The 18,159-nt window shown below is 38.0% G+C and overlaps 1 protein-coding gene across 8 annotated transcripts in view; it reads left to right on the top strand.

Annotated features, from left to right (window-relative positions):
* Positions 1–18,159, top strand: part of rims2a (regulating synaptic membrane exocytosis 2a) — a gene marked incomplete at its 5' end in the record, with an annotated part of 182,173 nt that overhangs the window by 159,910 nt on the left and 4,104 nt on the right. For 7 of the 8 annotated variants that reach the window (XM_081389341.1, XM_081389343.1, XM_081389342.1 and 4 more), the window contains 3 exons: positions 17,399–17,540; positions 17,711–17,823; positions 17,965–18,066. In XM_081389341.1, the coding sequence (XP_081245467.1) occupies positions 17,399–17,540; positions 17,711–17,823; positions 17,965–18,066 (357 nt within the window). Of the gene's footprint in view, positions 1–13,581; positions 14,041–17,398; positions 17,541–17,710; positions 17,824–17,964; positions 18,067–18,159 lie in introns of those variants that run through there. The other variant, XM_081389348.1, reaches the window with a different exon arrangement.

The raw sequence follows: 18,159 nt of genomic DNA on the forward strand, positions 1-18,159 counted from the left end.
CTCCAGATCTGTGTCAGCAAAGTGGCCAGAGTTGCAAGTGCAGATGAAAACCCCTGATGTTCGGTGCTCTTATATGCTTATATTTTTATATGCTCACCCTGGCAAAACACAATCCCACAAGCCTTTTATGGCTCAGCAGTTCTTAGGTATGTTTCGTTTAAGTAAATCAAGTTTGTCCCAGATGTTTCTCCTAACATTCCATAGGAGAAATACAAAGTACACTGCAAAAAATTCAGACACTGTGAGAAAAGTATATTCCCTGTGAGAAAAGGGGATGTAAATTATGAGAAAATTTGTGTTTTTTCTGACATTTGATGCAAATACACATATTGATGGAGACCTACAAAACAAAATTAGGATTAAGCAAAAGTTACTCCAAAACCTTGATTAGAAACATCCACAATGCGTCTAATCAAAGGGACATTACTGAAAATATTGGCATTTTTGCTAAATTTGAGCAGCAGATTTAAGCAAACATCTTCATTTTGTTCTGGTCCATTGTTATTTAGAAGAAACTATTGAGAAATTAGAAAGTACACCCACAAAAGGATCTCTCTCTGCAGCATTATAATAGATTTTCAAAAATCCCAAAGGCTCCTAATGCATCCTGGGAAAGCTGAAACCACTGGTGTGCCCATCAGTGTAATCGATGTAATCTCATCCATGTGCCCTTAGCCTTCAGTCCTGGAGCCATTTGAGCTTCTGTGATTCTCATGGAGGGCTCATATGCTACAGGAGCGAGACCCATACGAATGTGTTTCCCGGACGAGGAAGTGTTTTTTTACTCTAGGTGCCATTGAGACTAGAGTACGCTACAGAATCTCTTGTTCTGTATTTAAGGATATAAAATAACATTGGCGCCAATAGCCTTGTGGGCAGCGCGTCGACCTGTAGCGCTGTTGCTTTTTGTGCGACCCGAGTTCGAGTCCCGGCTCGCGGACCTTTCCCGATCCCGTCCCCCTCTCTCTCTCTCCCGCCTCGCTTCCTGTCTATTCTATACTATCATATCATAATAAAGGCAAAAATCAGGAAAAAAAAAACTTTAAAAAGTATCTCAAATAACTTTCACTCTTAAAAATAAAGGTTTTATAAAGGCATTGATGATTCCAAGAAGAACCTTTAACATCCTTGAAACCTTTTCATTGTACAAAAGGTTCTTCACATTATTAAAATGTTCTTCACACTAAGTTCTTCATCTTGCAATTCTGAATTTTTTTCTCAGAATTGTGTTTATTATTTTATATCTATATAGCTTCCATAGAAAACCCCATTGTGGAACCTTTATTTTTAAAAGTGTAATATAAATGATCATGTGTGCAGCATTGAACATTTCTTATTTGAATAAGATGCAGGTTTTTGCACTGAAATACTGCATGCAAAAGTAACTATTTAGTGAATTTGTCCTTGTGTCCTTAAATGTGCACATGGGTTTCTATCTTGCGGCATGCACTGAGGTTTAAGGTATTCGGGAGGCGGTCGCTTTTCACTGTTTCCAAACACACTCATGCCTGTTCATAAATAAAATTGTTTTAATTGCCAGCAGCCTCTTGTAGCTCTTTTTATAGATCATTTTCCACGGTGTCCTCCATACCGCAGTTTTTTCCCGAAGATTTATGCTGTGTTCATTTGTAAACAGTGTGGTTTAGGAAATGAGCAGTCTGGGAAAATATTGCAGTGACTTGAAAAGCTTCTTTGAGTGGCTCTTAAAAAGCCGTTTCCAGAGAAATGACTTTGAGGCAGAGCAGAAGGGACTTCAGAAGAGTAGACGCCACTTACACGTCGCAAGGGATGGAGGGAAATGTTCAAGACCCGTTTTGGCATTTTTCAAACATTTTTTCTGTCCCACCAAAATATGTTTGCCGTTTCTTAAATTCAATTTACATTTATTTGTATAGCGCTTTTCACAATACACATCATTTCAAAGCAGCTTTACAGAAAATGCATATGTCTACATTACAATTTAGAGTGATCTGTTATCAGAGGTAACTGTCTAAGTTAATGTATGTATTTCAGAAATATACATATACAAAATCACAGTTAGCGAAAATGGTAGTAATTTAAACAATGTAATAATTTAATGCAGAAACAATGCGCTCATTGAAGTAATGAATACTTGAATATTTAATAAATTCTTAAAACATTTAATAAATGTTTAGTTACCTATATAAAATACCTATACCTATATAAAATACGAAAACCTATATATATATATATATATATATATATATATATATATATATATATATATATATATATATATACTGTATATATTTTAAAAATGTGAAACAGGTCGCATAAATTTAATTTCCCCATCTGAGGTGACCTGGCAACCAACATTTTCTGAAGGTTGAGCCCCTCTTTCCACTGACCCAAGTGGTTTTGGCCCCGTTTTGTATCCTGTTCATAGAAAGTGGCACACGGTTTAGATGTTATTGTAGTTAGATGGTATGAGTTAAAACACTGGGAGTCTCTGGCACTGTTGAGAGCGACACTCACATGCAAAAATGACTTTTCGCAAGTGTGTTTACAAGTTTACGAAACTTGAGGTTAAACAGACAAAGGGTTTAGAAGGGACAGATGAGTTTCAGCTTGTCATTTTTGGAGATTGTCCCAGTAAAGGTCACTCATGGACTTGACATGGCCAGAACTTTTCACACTGATCTGACAGAACAACATGTGAAACCCATCATCTGGTAGAACAAACATTCTGTACTGATAATGAAAATTACAGCAGCTCTTCCTTGTCACACTTGTGAAATGAGTCTCTGTATAATCATACCTCTGACCTTCACAGATTTCAAGATGTTGGATGTGTTTTGAATGCTAAAATAATCTTGTTATTCATGCCTCAAAATAGCTCGAATGTAACTCTACACCCTTGCCTCATTTAGTATACGCAGTTCTATATATATGCAAATTAGCCCCGCCTCCACTCACTCACACCAGCTCAGAGATCCACTTGTTGATGTGATTGGTTACAAGGTAATTTGTGATGTCAGAAACACCAGAGATTTCAAACCGCATTTTTTTTATACATATATATATGTGTACAGTCAAACCAACATTTATTCAGACACCTTCAACATTTCTCACATTATCATAGTTTATTCACTATAGTTTAGAAAATAGAAAAATCAGTTGATACTTCACTGGTTTTGTCCATCCTTTTGTTAGACTGTTTCACAAATGAATTAGGTTGAATAGCTGTCAGCTGTTAAATTAAGTACACAATTAGATAATTCCAATTTAGGCCAATCAATTACCAAGCAATCCTTAATTTTGTTCAGTCTGTGGTGTAAAAAGGTCGCTTTTGCGATTAAAGAAAAAACACTTAAGCAAAACATGGTCAGGTCAAAGTGTTTGAATCATTTTTGGGTATAATATGTCACAGTTTATTTTGCTATCCTCACTTACATAAATGAACTAAAGTGTCCTGCACCCTAAACAAATATCAAAAATGATATCTGGTGTCTGGTTTGACTGTATACAAGAGTCCGGCTACATGATTGCACACAGATGCTGAACCTTGTCTGATTTGGTAAATTGTCCTAAATTACCGTTAGTTAAACTACATTAGACTGTAACAATGTAAAAGCTCAGAAAAGATGGAGGCTTGAGCCGTCAAACAGTAAACGTAGCTTTAATCACAAAATTAACATAAACAACAACATGACCTGGTCCTCTCTCGTCTTCCTCTGTCGTCACTCCTCCTTTTATCCTTCCAGAGCTCCTCCGTGGGTCTCGAGACTTAACACTCGCACCACCGACCTCGCTCCATTCCCACGGCTCTCTTCCCCGCCCTGCTTGCCACATCGACATATTTAAAAGTTTATAAGTTCACTTTTGCTGCAGGCACGTATGGTAAAATGCGGCTAAAGAAAGTAGCACAAGAGTATCTTTTGCAGTGACAAACCCGGTTACCTGACAGAGAACAGAGCACGTCACATTCTCTGTAGCCATGGTGATCTGTGCGGACTGCAGATTTTCCTCTGATCCGATTTTCCACGGCCCCCTCTCACCCCCTCAACTAGATGTTATGCAAATGAACGGCTCTCAGAAGGTGGAATGTCGCCCCGGCCGCGTTCCGTCGATCCTGGAAATGAGCAAAAATATGTGAAGATGAAGCAGTAATTCATCTTATCCTGAGGCCTGATCTCAGCGCCGTACTTTGGCTTGACGAGAATGTAATTGGTCTCAGTGGGGCTTTGTGAGTATGTGTGGCCGTAGATAAGCTGGTTCAGTTCTCTCGCAGATCTTGTCTGGTGGATTTGCTGGATACGCACGTTGTCTTCTGCTGGGCAACATCTCCTCTGTGGACATCATTTTCACCAAACCCTAAATTTAGTGTTTAGAGAAGGAAAGTTTTATTCAGACTTGCCCTCTGTCTTTGGGAAGTTAATAAATGAACAGAACATGAAATGTCTTTCTAATTATGTGTGAACAAGTTACATTTTTAAAAAGAGGCCACTGTTTGTTGTTTTGTATGGTGCCCCTAAAGTGACTTGGTTCTAAAAAAATTAGATTGGAAGAAAAATTATACAGTATGTCAATGCTTTTGCGTTCTCTCGCAAATGTTTTGCGTTCCCCTGAGAAACTTTGCGTTCGCTCCCTGATAAACTTTGCATTCACTCCCAAAGAACACAAAAGTTATATTACACAAAACACTGAATTATATTTTTCATCCTTATGTCACTTTAGGGGCTCCGTAGTGTTCTTCTTGTTAGCTATAGCGATATAGCTATATTGTTTTATTTATTTTTTTTTGCTTTTTTTTAATATAAATATTAGATGAAAGACTTACATTTAAAAAACTTAAACAAAAAATGGAAAATGTTGCCTTGCCAATTACCTGAAATATGGTTAAGTTGGAGTACTAAAAGTTCTAAAACTAAAACTGAAATACAAAATAAATTAGAGCTAAATAGAAATATATAGAAATGAATAAAAATGACAAAAGCACGTGACAAAATTACTAAAACTGAAATGAATACTGAAAATAAAAAAATAAATGCTAATTCAAAGACCAAAAGGAACATATATTGAATTTTTATCAATTTTTACATATGAATGGATTTTTACATAGACGTCTAAAAGGTACGGCAGCAAAAAATATGACCTGTTGAATTCTAAAGATCAGAGAGAGGGTGGCAATGGTCATAACAAGTTCAGTTATGTTTTTGATTATAAAAGAATAAAAAAAATTATGATATAACCACTTGAAATGAATACTAGCACATTTGGAACTAGAAATTTAACATAGAACATAGGAAAAGTCCATATATTAGTCCAATAATTAGACAGTTGCCTTCTCATTGGATTAGACCCACACAGTCTGATGAATAATTATGAGACACTACGATTATAGTGTATGTTGATTGACGCTGAGTCCAAGTAACAAAAATAAATGAATTAAGATCTAAAATAAATGTTTTCATTACCCTTAAAGAACCCCCACCATGGTAACATGGCAAGATTTTTCAGAATACATTCAAGCAATCTAGTAAAGAATCAGCTGTCTGAATGTAATTAAGTTCATTTTCTCTCTCTATTCATAAAACATGTTATTTTCACTTTTTAAGGTCAGGCCATGATGACCGTCATGGGTTTATCCCCGATCATTGGTTGTAAAGATAAAGATAAAGCATATCCAATAGAGTGTCACCATGGTGACAGAGCTGATCAGATTCTGCGCTGCCGTATAAACCAGATTTACAAAGATTAACTGTGTTGAAGGGGAAGACAGTCTGACTGTATTTTATGAATAAAACTCTTGCTCGTTTGGCTCTTGCTCTTGCTATTTACACTTTTATGATAGTATCCTTTTTAATGGACAAATTAATATTTGATGTAAGTGAAATCTGTAAGTTATAAATATAAGCTACCTTATATTGAAACTGCTTAATTCTTTCCCCGCCAGTGTTTTTTTTTTTTTTTTTTGAAGTTGCAAGCCTTACATTTTTAAAATATATATTTTTTATTTCATGGCCCCCAGAATATTTATTTGAACAAAATATCAAAAGAACAGAGCCTCTTTTTACTATAGCTTCATGCATTCTTTTTTTTTAGTTTATCAACACTCTCATGAAAAAGCAGCATTTTAAACAAAAAACTGAGGAAATAGTGTTTTTGTCTAAGGCTACATTCACACTGTCAGTCCAAATCCGATTTTTGTGTATCTAAATGGAATCTAATCTCTTTGTTTACACGACAACAATGTACTTAAAACCTTTGCATTTTAAAACCTTACACTTTTCCTTTGCATTTTTCACGTACTGACAACAACATTGTCAAAACAATCCCTGTTCACATGTATCTGCGGAAACGACTAAAACGCTGTATTATTCATGTCAGGCCAGTAGTTGGCGATGTTACTTTGTAAAGAAACACTGCACCCCTATAGACTGAACATGTAATAAGCATGTGGATAATGACACCATTTTCACAAATTCACGTTTTTGCAGTTTAAACAGAGACGATAATGGTATTGTTTTCAAAAACTTAAACTTTGAATCCTGGTTTCAAATGTTTACACGGATTTCCAAAAAAGCGATTTGAGAAGGATTTCAAACCACATGAATGTAGCTCAAAATGGATTTGTAAAAATCGCATTTCCGTTCACACTAAATATGATTGGATTCCAATCGGATATGGACAAAAACTGGATTTGGACTTACAGTCTGAACAAGGCCTAAAGACTACGTCCAGAGTAGACTATGTACGGAGTAGATTGTGTCAATCAACACACCCAAAGCTTGCTTCTTGGGTCGACATTTAATTCAGTAACGTTAGGCAGTTTTGCTTTATATGCTGTTTAATGTTTGATGATCATGTTAGCTTACGTGTGCAGAAGCGATGCTTCTATCGTTTGTTTCTGTTTCTTCTTCGTCTGTCTTTTGATCCGTAGATTCTATACTTTTTCAGAAGATGCGTAATAGAATAACGTATAACAGTGATAACATGGATGGATTGCCGTACAATTCCGTCAATGGCGGGGAAAGAGTTAATGTTTTAAAGGTGGCTATGCTGTGTACTTTTGTAGCATTTTGTCTCACTTATAATGTTATTCAAGGCATCTTGCACCAACAAAAAAAGTTTTCTTGAAAACTTTCTACCCTTTCTCTAACCCCTAAATTTTGCTACTGTACTTTTCAGAATTATGTATGTTAATGACTTTTATTATGACTGACTAACCTCTTTGTATTGGTATAATTCACACTGTCATTCATCAGGGCAAATAGCTGACTACTGAATATGCATTAATATGTAAATGTGAGAGGTCATATGTTAATGTGGTCATGATTTCAGCTTAGTTTCCATAAATGCTCTTGGTGGACTGTTGAAGAGCAGTTACTTTATCAATCATAGCATGTTTGATTTTAACATTTTTAATCGGTTGACTAACATTTTTCTGTTATTTGTAAGGACTCCATACCAGGGAAGTCTTTTTGTGACTCATTGCATTTGGAAACTGAATGTTTTTGTAATATGTGTTTATATGTTGTGTCCTTGTGTTGCAACATCTCTGTAATGTTCTGCAGCTGATTTCATTTGATGCCATTGTCAAAAAACTGGAGACAGGCGGCTTACATTCACTCTTTGTTTATTCAGTCTGGCCTTGTCTCATGAATGTCTCCGTGTTCAAAGACTCACCCATAGATGGACTTCCTTATTTCAAAAACAAGTTCATGAGAAATAGTCCAGTGATCCTGTTCCTCATCTGACACTCGAGTTACTAAGCAGTTCAGGGGGAAAACCAAAGCTCTCCTTTTTTGCTCAGTTGTGATGATGACCATGTATAGACAATATTATTGTGAATCTCAGATCTGCAGAATGAACTTTTTTAATACCTGTCTCGATCACAGCCTCATATAGTTGTTGTTTATGCAGACGTTCAGTCAGCTGCACAGATGCCTCTTCTCTCGATCTGGGCTGTTAGTAAAGCACAAGAGTTTATTCTGTGTGTTGTTTTCTTTCTGTTTCTCCATCTGTCCACACATTGACAGAGGAAGTGGTCGTTCCTCCATCTGTATCACATCTCTCTTGATTAGACGTGTTAAGAGAAAAGAGTGTGAGGTTTATCACTTCACAGCTGACATAAAAACAATATATCTATTTTATGTTACGTGAATGTGGTTTTTAGAGGTGAATCTTATGAAAACTGCCAAGAAATGTCCGGCCATACTTCACATCCCAGATTTGCAACTTGCGAAAACCTACGACATTGCAGGATTTTTTCCCCCTCTCCTTTCCATAATATTTCACATCAAAATCTTTTTCTATTGTGACATTATTTAAATGCCAGTTAAGTGCATCTACCCCCCCCCACACACACACACACACACACACAAAAAAAAAAATATATATAATTGATATTAAAATAATATTATTAGTTAATCTTAATTCAGTGTAAAGAACTTTTGTAATGTACAATTAAAAATATGTATTATGATAGTTGGATTTTTGTACTCTATTTAGTTTATGCTTATAATAATAATTATTTTTTTGACTTGACAAACTAAGAATAATGCAAATATGCATTATGGTAATTATGATATATTTTTTGCCACAATGCAAAAATTCTTAAAATAGGCTTCATTTTCCTCATGCAAAACATCATATCTTATTTTTTTCCTTTTGATTTTGTGGTCTAATATGACCCAGACATTTCCTTTTCCTTCTTTAAATTGACATTGGATGATCAATGATGATTTTCTTTGCAGAATGTTTTGCAATGCCTTTAAAACGGTTAAGAAAGTTGAAGTGAGCTGAGAGTTCTAGACTAGCTGAACGCATTTCCGTTTAATAAACAAATATGCTAGAGATGGGTGTTCCAGTTCTGTGTAAATCTGCAGCGCTTTCTAAAGAGTCCTCGTGTTAATCATCTTTCACATCCTGTGGTGTTGTGTTGGTTATTATTACTAACTGGTGTGGCATGACATAAAGCAGGAATTAGAGGTCATGCCATTCGGTAGAAATGTGTATCTACACACACACACACACACACACACCCACACACACACGGCTGCTTGAGCTGGTCAAAACATCATCAGTCTCACTCATAGGACGTTCTGCCAGGACATTACATCTTTGTGTTTTTCTCACACGTGGTGTTCTTTAAATTCCCGTAATATGAGTGTATGTTCTCATCTCACAGGCATGAGTGGAGTGTCCGTGCTTTCATGTGTTTTGTTTTCATACTTGAGTCGAGCGCCAATTAATCTGAGGCATAGATAGATAGATAGATAGATAGATAGATAGATAGATAGATAGATAGATAGATAGATAGATAGATAGATAGATAGATAGATAGATAGATAGACACCATCATTCCTTCTGTTCTTGAAGATTCTGTTGTTTTCATGTAGAGGAAGTTGAATTCTCAGTAGAGTAGATGAACCTGTCCTAAATAACATTGGCTCTTCACTTCAGAGTGGTATTTTAAAGTACTGTGTTTTAAAACCATAGTGGTGCATGATTGAAAATTGACATTTGTCCAAATAATGGAACTGTAGGCCAGCGGAAGCTCTTGAACCATTTACTGCACTGAATCACCATGACCGACTTACGTAGATTAATAGTTTTTTACAATGGATTTGTTATGAGGAAAACATTATGAAGAGGCTTTTTAATTTGAAATGCAAATAATAACGTGGTTGATGTAGAAAGGAAGCTGTCACGGTTTGGGGTTGAAGAGATGAGGCGAGGACTCAAACGCAGAAGAAATAAAGGCTTTTATTAAGCAAAAAATAAAACGAAATACAAACAAAACTACCCAGAGGGGGAAGACACTTGACTTGACTTGACTTGACTTGACTTGACGAAGAACACACAAGAGTAAACACACGATGTACATACGATGACAACGAACCAGCACAGGACTGCAAACACAGGGACAATAAATAGGGAGGGCAAATAAAGCAGGTAACAAGGGAGGACAAGTGGGGCAAATGAATCAATAATCAGGGAACAAGGTGGGCGGGGTTAGACAATCTACAGGAGAGCACATGACACAAGGAAACACATGACAGGCCATGTGCTCACACCAAACATGACAAAAAGCACAAGCACATGGTCAGTAAAACGAATCACAAGCCAATCAGATGCAGACAGGAGAGCGTACGGTCCGAGCGAACTCGAAACCGCACGCTCACACGACAAGACAGAGCGCACGAGAACGAGCGAAAGCTCATCCTGTGCGCTCACAACAGCGGACAAACACGCGGAGCATGAATGTCCGAATCCCGACACAGAACCGAAATCAAACTAGACAGATGTGCCGGGATCCAAACACCACGCCCCGCACATGAAACAAAGCATACAGACAAGAGAGTACACACGAATACATGACAAAACAGGAGTGTCGAAGCTCTGTCACAGAACCAAGAAATAATCTAGACAGAAGTGATAGAACCCTGACGCTAGCTGTAATACAGCCTGTCCAATGATATCATCTGTAATATTTTAGTAGTAGCGACTGTAGTGTAGGCGGCTGATTGATCGAATACACTGATTCATAAATGTGTTCTTTTAATCTGGCCTTTTTGAAACCTTCTGACTGGTTGTATTGACTACATTTGATTTATATAATAGTGGTCTCAGGCTGTCTACTGTATGTCTGCTCATGAAACATTTCCCAGAATTATTAAGTTAAGTGCCCAGTATTATCAAAACTGTTTGCAATAGAGGAATTTTAGAGATGTGTCAAATGTGAGCTGTGAATTTTTCTATGTGGTAACCCAATGGAAAGTTTTATTTCTCAGAGATTGCTCTTTCACAGCTCTGGTTGGCTTCATTGAGTTCTTAGTTTTTCTTGTGCTCCACTTTAGTCTCAGATTGTCCGATTTGGTTACTAGGATTTGAGTTGACATTAGCATTTCAGATGTTGGGTGTATAAACTTCCATTCTCTGGCCTGGTAAGTTTTAAAAGGACAGAAAAAGTCTAGTTTAGACTAGTTTAGTCATTGTGCTGAAATTGTCTGCTTCCTTCCTTTTGTTGTATTCTGAGCATGTTGAGACATCACCTCTGCCCCCTCTGCCTCTAGAAGACACGTATTTGGCAGTGAATCAAGATGAGAGTGCGTTCTGGCAGGTCTGGGAGTATTAGTACACTGTGTTATGTTCTCCATGTCTGCTAGACGAAATTCAGAACTCAAAATGTAAAAGAGCTATCAAACAAATCAACATGAATATATTAATGGACCAGAATATTACCAGATACCAGAGCACAGTAGCGACAGTTTTAGTGATATGTTTTTTTCCCAATATATACTATTGCAAAATAGTATATATATGTATACAGAATATATATATATATATATATATATATATATATATACGAAGAGTTCAGATGCAAAAGCCTCTAAGTGCCATCTGAAATTTTCTTCTAGAATGATCATTTTTATCAAGCTTGTATATTTAAGTTCAGTAATTTCACTTAAATGACAATTAATAGGTAATTTTCAATGCCATTTAAGTGAAATTACTGACCTTAAATATAAAAGCTTGATAAAAATGATCATTCTAGAAGAAAATTTCAGATGACACTTAGAGGCTTTATATATATATATACACACACACACACTGGCTACTTTATTAGGTACACCTTGCTAGTACCTGTTTGGACCCCCTTTTGCCTCCAGAAATGCCTTAATTCTTGTTGCCATAAATTCAACAAGGTGCTGGAAACATTCCTCAGATCCATGCTTTTATGTTGTTTACACCAAATTCTGACCCCACCATCTATATGCCGCAGCAGAAATCGAGACTCATCAGACCAGGCAATGTTTTTCCAATCTTCTATTGTCTGGTTTTGGTGAGCCTGTGTGAATTGCTTCAGCTTCCTGTACTCAGCTGACAGGAGTGACAGGAGTGTGTCTTCTGCTGCTGTAGCTCTTCTGCTTCAAGGTTCGACATGTGTGTTCAGAGATGCTCTTCTGCTTCAAGGTTCGACATGTTGTGTGTTCAGAGATGCTCTTCTGCTTCAAGGTTCGACATGTTGTGTGTTCAGAGATGCTCTTCTGCTTCAAGGTTCGACATGTTGCGTGTTCAGAGATGCTCTTCTGCTTCAAGGTTCGACATGTTGTGTGTTCAGAGATGCTCTTCTGCTTCAAGGTTCGACATGTTGCGTGTTCAGAGATGCTCTTCTGCTTCAAGGTTCAACATGTTGTTTGTTCAGAGATGCTCTTCTGCAGACCTCGGTTGTAACGAGTGATTATTTGAGGTACTGTTGCCTTTCTATCAGCTAGAACAAGTCTGGTCATCCTCCTCTGACATCTGGCACCAACAAGGCATTTCACTCACAGAACTGCCACTTCTCTTTTTTGGATCATTCTCTGTAAACCCTAGAGATGGTTGTGCATGAAAATCCCTGATCAGCAGTTTCTGAAATACTCAGACCAGCCCGTCTGGCACCAACAACCATGCCACATTGAAAGTCACTTAAATCACCTTTCTCATCAGCAGACATCAGCAGATGGTCTTGATCATGTCTACATGCCTAAATGCATTAAGTTCATGTCATTTGATTGGCTGATTAGATATTCACATTAATGAGCCGTTAAACAGTAGCCGATAAGTGTATATGCCGATACACACACAGTGGTGTTCAGAAGTTTGGAATAATTAAGATTGAAACTAAAGACTGAAGTAATGGCTGATGAAAATTCAGCTTTGCCATCACAGGAGTAAATTACATTTTAAAATATATTAAAATAGAAAACAGTTATTTTGAAATGAAGTATAAATGGGACTTTGTGCAGAAAATTGTCTAGCTGTCATTATATTTTAGGAAAAAGTTTTTTTGGGGTCCTTGGCATCAAAGTTTAAGAACCCTGTCAGATAGATTTTGAGGCTTGGTGCTTTTGACCTTCATAACACCATGCACCCTGGCATCGTGGCTGCAAGTTTTGCATTATGCAAATATCTAGTATTTTTAATTCCTCAGCAGACACCCAGTATCTAGTTTCTCCCTGAAATTGATGCCTGAAGTAGCTGTTGAAAATGGTTGGATATGGCTGCTATTCCTGTTATGACTATTCAAATATTTGCAATGCATATTGCGGGGATATTTTTCAGGGATAGCAGTAATTCAGCTGTTTCTGTGGCCAGACGTCTTCTGTGGTAAACATTTACACTGAGAGATAGTGAAGAGAGAGGTGGAGGCCTGTGATAAAAGATGTACGTCAGCACAGAGAAATAAATCTCGTCTTTTAAAGAGCCAAGGAGAAAGGAGGAATTATCTGTGTGTGTGTGTGTGTGTGTGTGTGTGTGTGTGTGTGTGTGTGTGTGTGTGTGTGTGTGTGTGTGTGTGTGTGTGTGTGTGTGTGTGTGTGTGTGTGTGTGTGTGTGTGTGTGTGTGTGTGTGTGTGTGTGTGTGTGTGTGTGTGTGTGTGTGTGTGTGTGTGTGTGTGTGTGTGTGTGTGTGTGTGCGTTTAACACGTGAACTGTGTGTGACTTGCATGTGGACAGTCAGGGCAAGAGATGTCCAGGTTCCTAATGACCACACACACACACACATTTGCAGTATCTCTGGGTAAAGCTCATGCGCATGGAGGAGCATTTGAGGAGCTGAGCCTTTTGATTGGCCGGGGGAGGATGCAAGAAAAGGGACCTTGCTCCGCCCCTCCTCCCTCCTGCACGCGCGTGTTAGAAAGGAGAGCAGACAGCTTCACTGCGCCGAGAGCCGAACACACACTAATGCTGCGTACTCCTGGGAGATCAGTCGACGCAGAGCTTTCTCCAGCTGAAGAACCCAAAACAAACCCTCGTTCTGCATCCGCTGCAGATTAAGTGATGTTTAAGAGCACTCTCTGCTCTGAGTTCAACCCAGCGTCCGCAATCTCAGCACTACAGCATCCTCTCCACTCGACCCGGCTGTAAGCATGGGCAGGCAGAGCCACGATGCCACCTCCACCGCGGGCACGGGTGCGGGCAGCGGCGGGCGCATGCAGCGCTCCCAGAGCCGCATGAGTCTGTCAGCCTCGTTTGAAGCGCTGGCCGTCTACTTCCCCTGCATGAATTCTTTCGATGAGGAAGACGGAGGTAAGAGGATGAAGATGTGTCACATGTGGAGATATTAAGTGTTTAGGTCCGAATGGGAATCTTGCATGTCAAAGATCATGTGTTTTGTAGAATATTTGGTTTTATGTGAGCACACCAACTCGTATTCCTTTCACATTTTATTGAGTTTGCAATTATTTATATGTATCTGGTTTCTGGTGGAGTTTAAATAAATAATCAGCAGAATCATGCATCGCTGTCAGTAAAATACAGTTATGTATGTGCAGTATCATTTTTATTGCACTAAATAGTAGTGCAATCTTTTGATGGTTTTGGTGGGACTCAAGCATCATCTTGTGTTTTGACCTTGAAGGTGCCTCTCTCTCTCTCTCTCTCTCTCTCTCTCTCTCTCTCTCTCTCTCTCTCTCTCTCTCTCTCTCTCTCTCTCTCTTTCTCTCTCTCTCTCTCTCTCTTTCTCCCCCTTCAGTCGCTATAGAGATTAATATCATAGGAATTATCATATGACTTAATAACTTATGGAACAAATACATTTTGGCTTTTGTATGATTAAATGTGATATGTAGGCACAACCGGATTCTCTTCAATCCATTAATATATTAATTACTGGGTGAATCTCATGAGAACATGAGTCCAGGTCACATCTCACCCGAAAATCCAATGAATTTTTTATTTATTTTTTGCATAAAGTCTATAAGCCTATCTTGTTATTTTCATTACAATTATGCACATTTCTAGGTTGTTGTTTTTTTTTGGCATAAATTAAAGGCATTACAACATAAATACTATCACAATGTATAAACACTATAAATTAATATGGTTATTTTAATTTATTAATATATTTTTATTTATTAATTTTATTTCATTAATCAATGTTGTTTTTTTTAATTAGTTAGCTATTCTTTTTTTCATTCATTTATAATAATGACAGTTTTGGAAGAAATGTGCTTAATTGTCATGAAGATAATGTCACAAAGCAAAATATTATAGGTCCTAAAATAGGCTTTGTTTTCTTGTTTCTTTCTTTTGATTTGGGTTGAAATATGACCTGAACATCTTCTTGATCATTTCATAGGGCTTTTCAAGACATGATCAGAGAACATGGCATGATTGAATCTTAAAGGGATAGTGTTGTCATTGTACTCACCCTCATGTGGTTCCAAATCTGTTTGAGTTTCTTTCTTCTGTTGAACACAAAAGAAGATATTTTGAAGAATGTTGACGGTATTGGAGAATGTAAAATTGACGGTAGCCATTGACTTCCATAGTAGGGGAAAAAATACTATGGGAGTAGATGGGGCCCATCAAATGTCTTCTTACCAACATTCTTCAGATATCTTCTTTTCTGATATTATGAAACTCAAAATAGAATCAAAATAGAAAATAGAAACTCATACAGATTTGGAACGACATGAGGGTTTTATACAGAATTTTATTTTGGTTTGAAATTTGATGTTTACTGACATTGTGCATTATCGTGACTTTCACACAGCAATCACGGTAAATTACCATAAAATTGCCAGAATGACTTTACCGGTAAATACACAAATATGCTGTTCAAACAAACAGAACGCGTTTTTGCTCTTAAAAACACGAGACATGTATAATAGTATCCAACTGCAGAGCCGCAAAACACTGAGGAATGGAAAAGAAGGCCGGGTCTCGAGTGCGACACTTTGAAAAAGCTGCGAGACGTGGAAAAATTATCAAAGAGGATCATCTAGCGCATATTTATATAGAAAAACTATTAAAAACTAATCACTTCATCTCCATAAGATGTTTATGATTGGCCCAAAGCAGACTTCTAATGTCTGCTTTCTACGTCACGTTCTGACTTTCTACGTGATCATACCGGTAATCTTCATTCCACGTTCAAACAGAGCACATTACTGGTAATTTACTGGTAATGTTGCAAGTTCCCTTCTCTTATTTTTGAAAAGGTCTTGTTCACACATGATCACTTACCACCGGTAATTTACCAGTAAAGACTGTATGTGTGAAAGGGGCTAGTGTTTCTCAAGTTTATTTTTTTATGTTGGTCAAGATCAACTACACCACAGCTGTTACAAGTTCTGGATTATTATATACAACTGTGGTGTTAGCACACAAAAGGACAGCCACATCCGCCGATATATTCGTCATCCTCTTGTGTTCAGCTACGTCTCAGGGCCGAAATGAGCAGAGGCGGATGACATTGAATGAAATGAAAATCAAGCCTGCTGTGTGTGAGCAGCGATTGAATGGTTGAATCTCAGGAGCTCAGCCATGTCTGCTTCCTGTAGCCTTCTCTCTCACCTATTGAAGATGGGTTCTGCATTCTGAGTAGCCCTCACATTACTGTCCTCTTCATTTTTTAATTTCCATTTGGCAACAAAAGAACAGGATGTGCATTCATTTTGTACTTGAAGCCAAGAGAAGACTTGTTTTATAGTGATTTTAGCCTCAAATGTCTTATTGCCAACAGCAATATGATTAATAAGGGCTAAATTGTGCAATGAATCATAGTAATTGGAATAAACTACTGTTTGTTTTTTTCATTACTTTAACTGTAGACCGAGTGGCAGGCAACATTGCAACTTAGTGCATTGTTATAGAATATGTTGTGTGTGTTTATAAGTAATTTCTACTTCTACATGCACAATTTTTGTTATAGTTAGTTATATTTCTACTGGGTATTAAACAGCCTTATAAAATATAAAATGCAAACATGATACAAAAGGTTTTCCTCCTTTTTTGTTATGGTAACAACAACCCTTGTTAGCTTACCTTGGGAAACTTTTGAATAATTAAGGAAAAATGTGTAGCATCTGCTCCACTAGCAGCACCAGAGAGAAATAATGAACGTTTCCAGACAAGTTTCCCAAACTGTCCTTCCACCTCGTCTACCATTGTGCGCCAAACAGGTAGTCCCACTTCAAAATGACATCAGTGATTGAACTGAAATGCCACTTTAACCTGTTATGAAAGTGCCAGTGTTTATAAGTGTTCAGCTGACACAGGTTGAGGTGTTTGTTCATGTCAGGCTTAATTCTGGTTCAGTGCACCTGTATAACCCGTCATGTTAAATCACACTGCGTCTCGTGTAACAGACACTATGGCATGTCTGTAGGCCAGATATAGAAACATAAAAAAGCGCTGCATCTAAAACAAGAAATTGTTGAGTGGGAGCAGAACCACATGTGCCTAACTCCTCATTTCACACCCTCTAGATCAACGGCACATCAGCTGTCACATCTGAGCCACGTGTGAGGCTTTTGGTTTTCAATGCGCAGAAACGTGTCCTTCATCACTCCGCCTGAAACGTCTTGATATCCTGATTTGATTGACAAATTCTCTCTCTCTCTCTCTCTCTCTCTCTCTCTCTCTCTCTCTGTCTCTGTAGAAGCAGGAGGAAAGAAGCTGCGCAGCACTGTCCAGAGGAGCACAGAGACGGGTCTGGCCGTAGAGATGCGAAGCCGAATGACCCGACAGGCCAGCCGCGAATCCACTGACGGCAGCATGAACAGCTACAGCTCTGAGGGAAAGTGAGTAACAAAACACACATGCACACAACCATTCTGACAAGCATGACAGTGTGTATACTGTATATATTAGTGGCATATGAATATGTGAATGTTTATGCATATATGCATGTTTTATGCATGAGATCAAGCTCTTCTAAATTTCTAATCAAAACCTTTTTCTTTCTTCTCAGCCTCATATTCCCTGGAGTGAGACTCTCTTCTGACAGTCAGTTCAGTGACTTCCTGGATGGACTTGGCCCCGCCCAGCTTGTGGGCAGACAGACGTTAGCCACGCCCCCTATGGGTGAGCACTTGTTTATTTGACTTTCTGTATACTTTGCTATTGTGCTTATGTCTCCAGTCAAACTCAGTTCCCCTGATGCAAGTTCTTACAGTAATATTAATCATGTGTAACCCATGTATCCTTGATTTTTCTCACGTCTAGGAGACATTCAGATTGGGATGGTGGAAAAGAAAGGAGCCCTAGAGGTAGAGGTCATCCGAGCCAGAGGCCTTGTGGGAAAATCAAGTTCTAAGGCACTGCCAGGTGAGTGTGGTTATCCTTTCTGAAGGTGATTTCACAGGCACCTGAAAACTCATCGCTCACGATTAAACTCCATCTGTTGTTGTTCTTCTCCAG

The sequence above is a fragment of the Scardinius erythrophthalmus genome, assembly GCF_964197995.2.
Source record: "Scardinius erythrophthalmus genome assembly, chromosome: 16".
Taxonomy (NCBI): Eukaryota; Metazoa; Chordata; class Actinopteri; order Cypriniformes; family Leuciscidae; genus Scardinius; species Scardinius erythrophthalmus.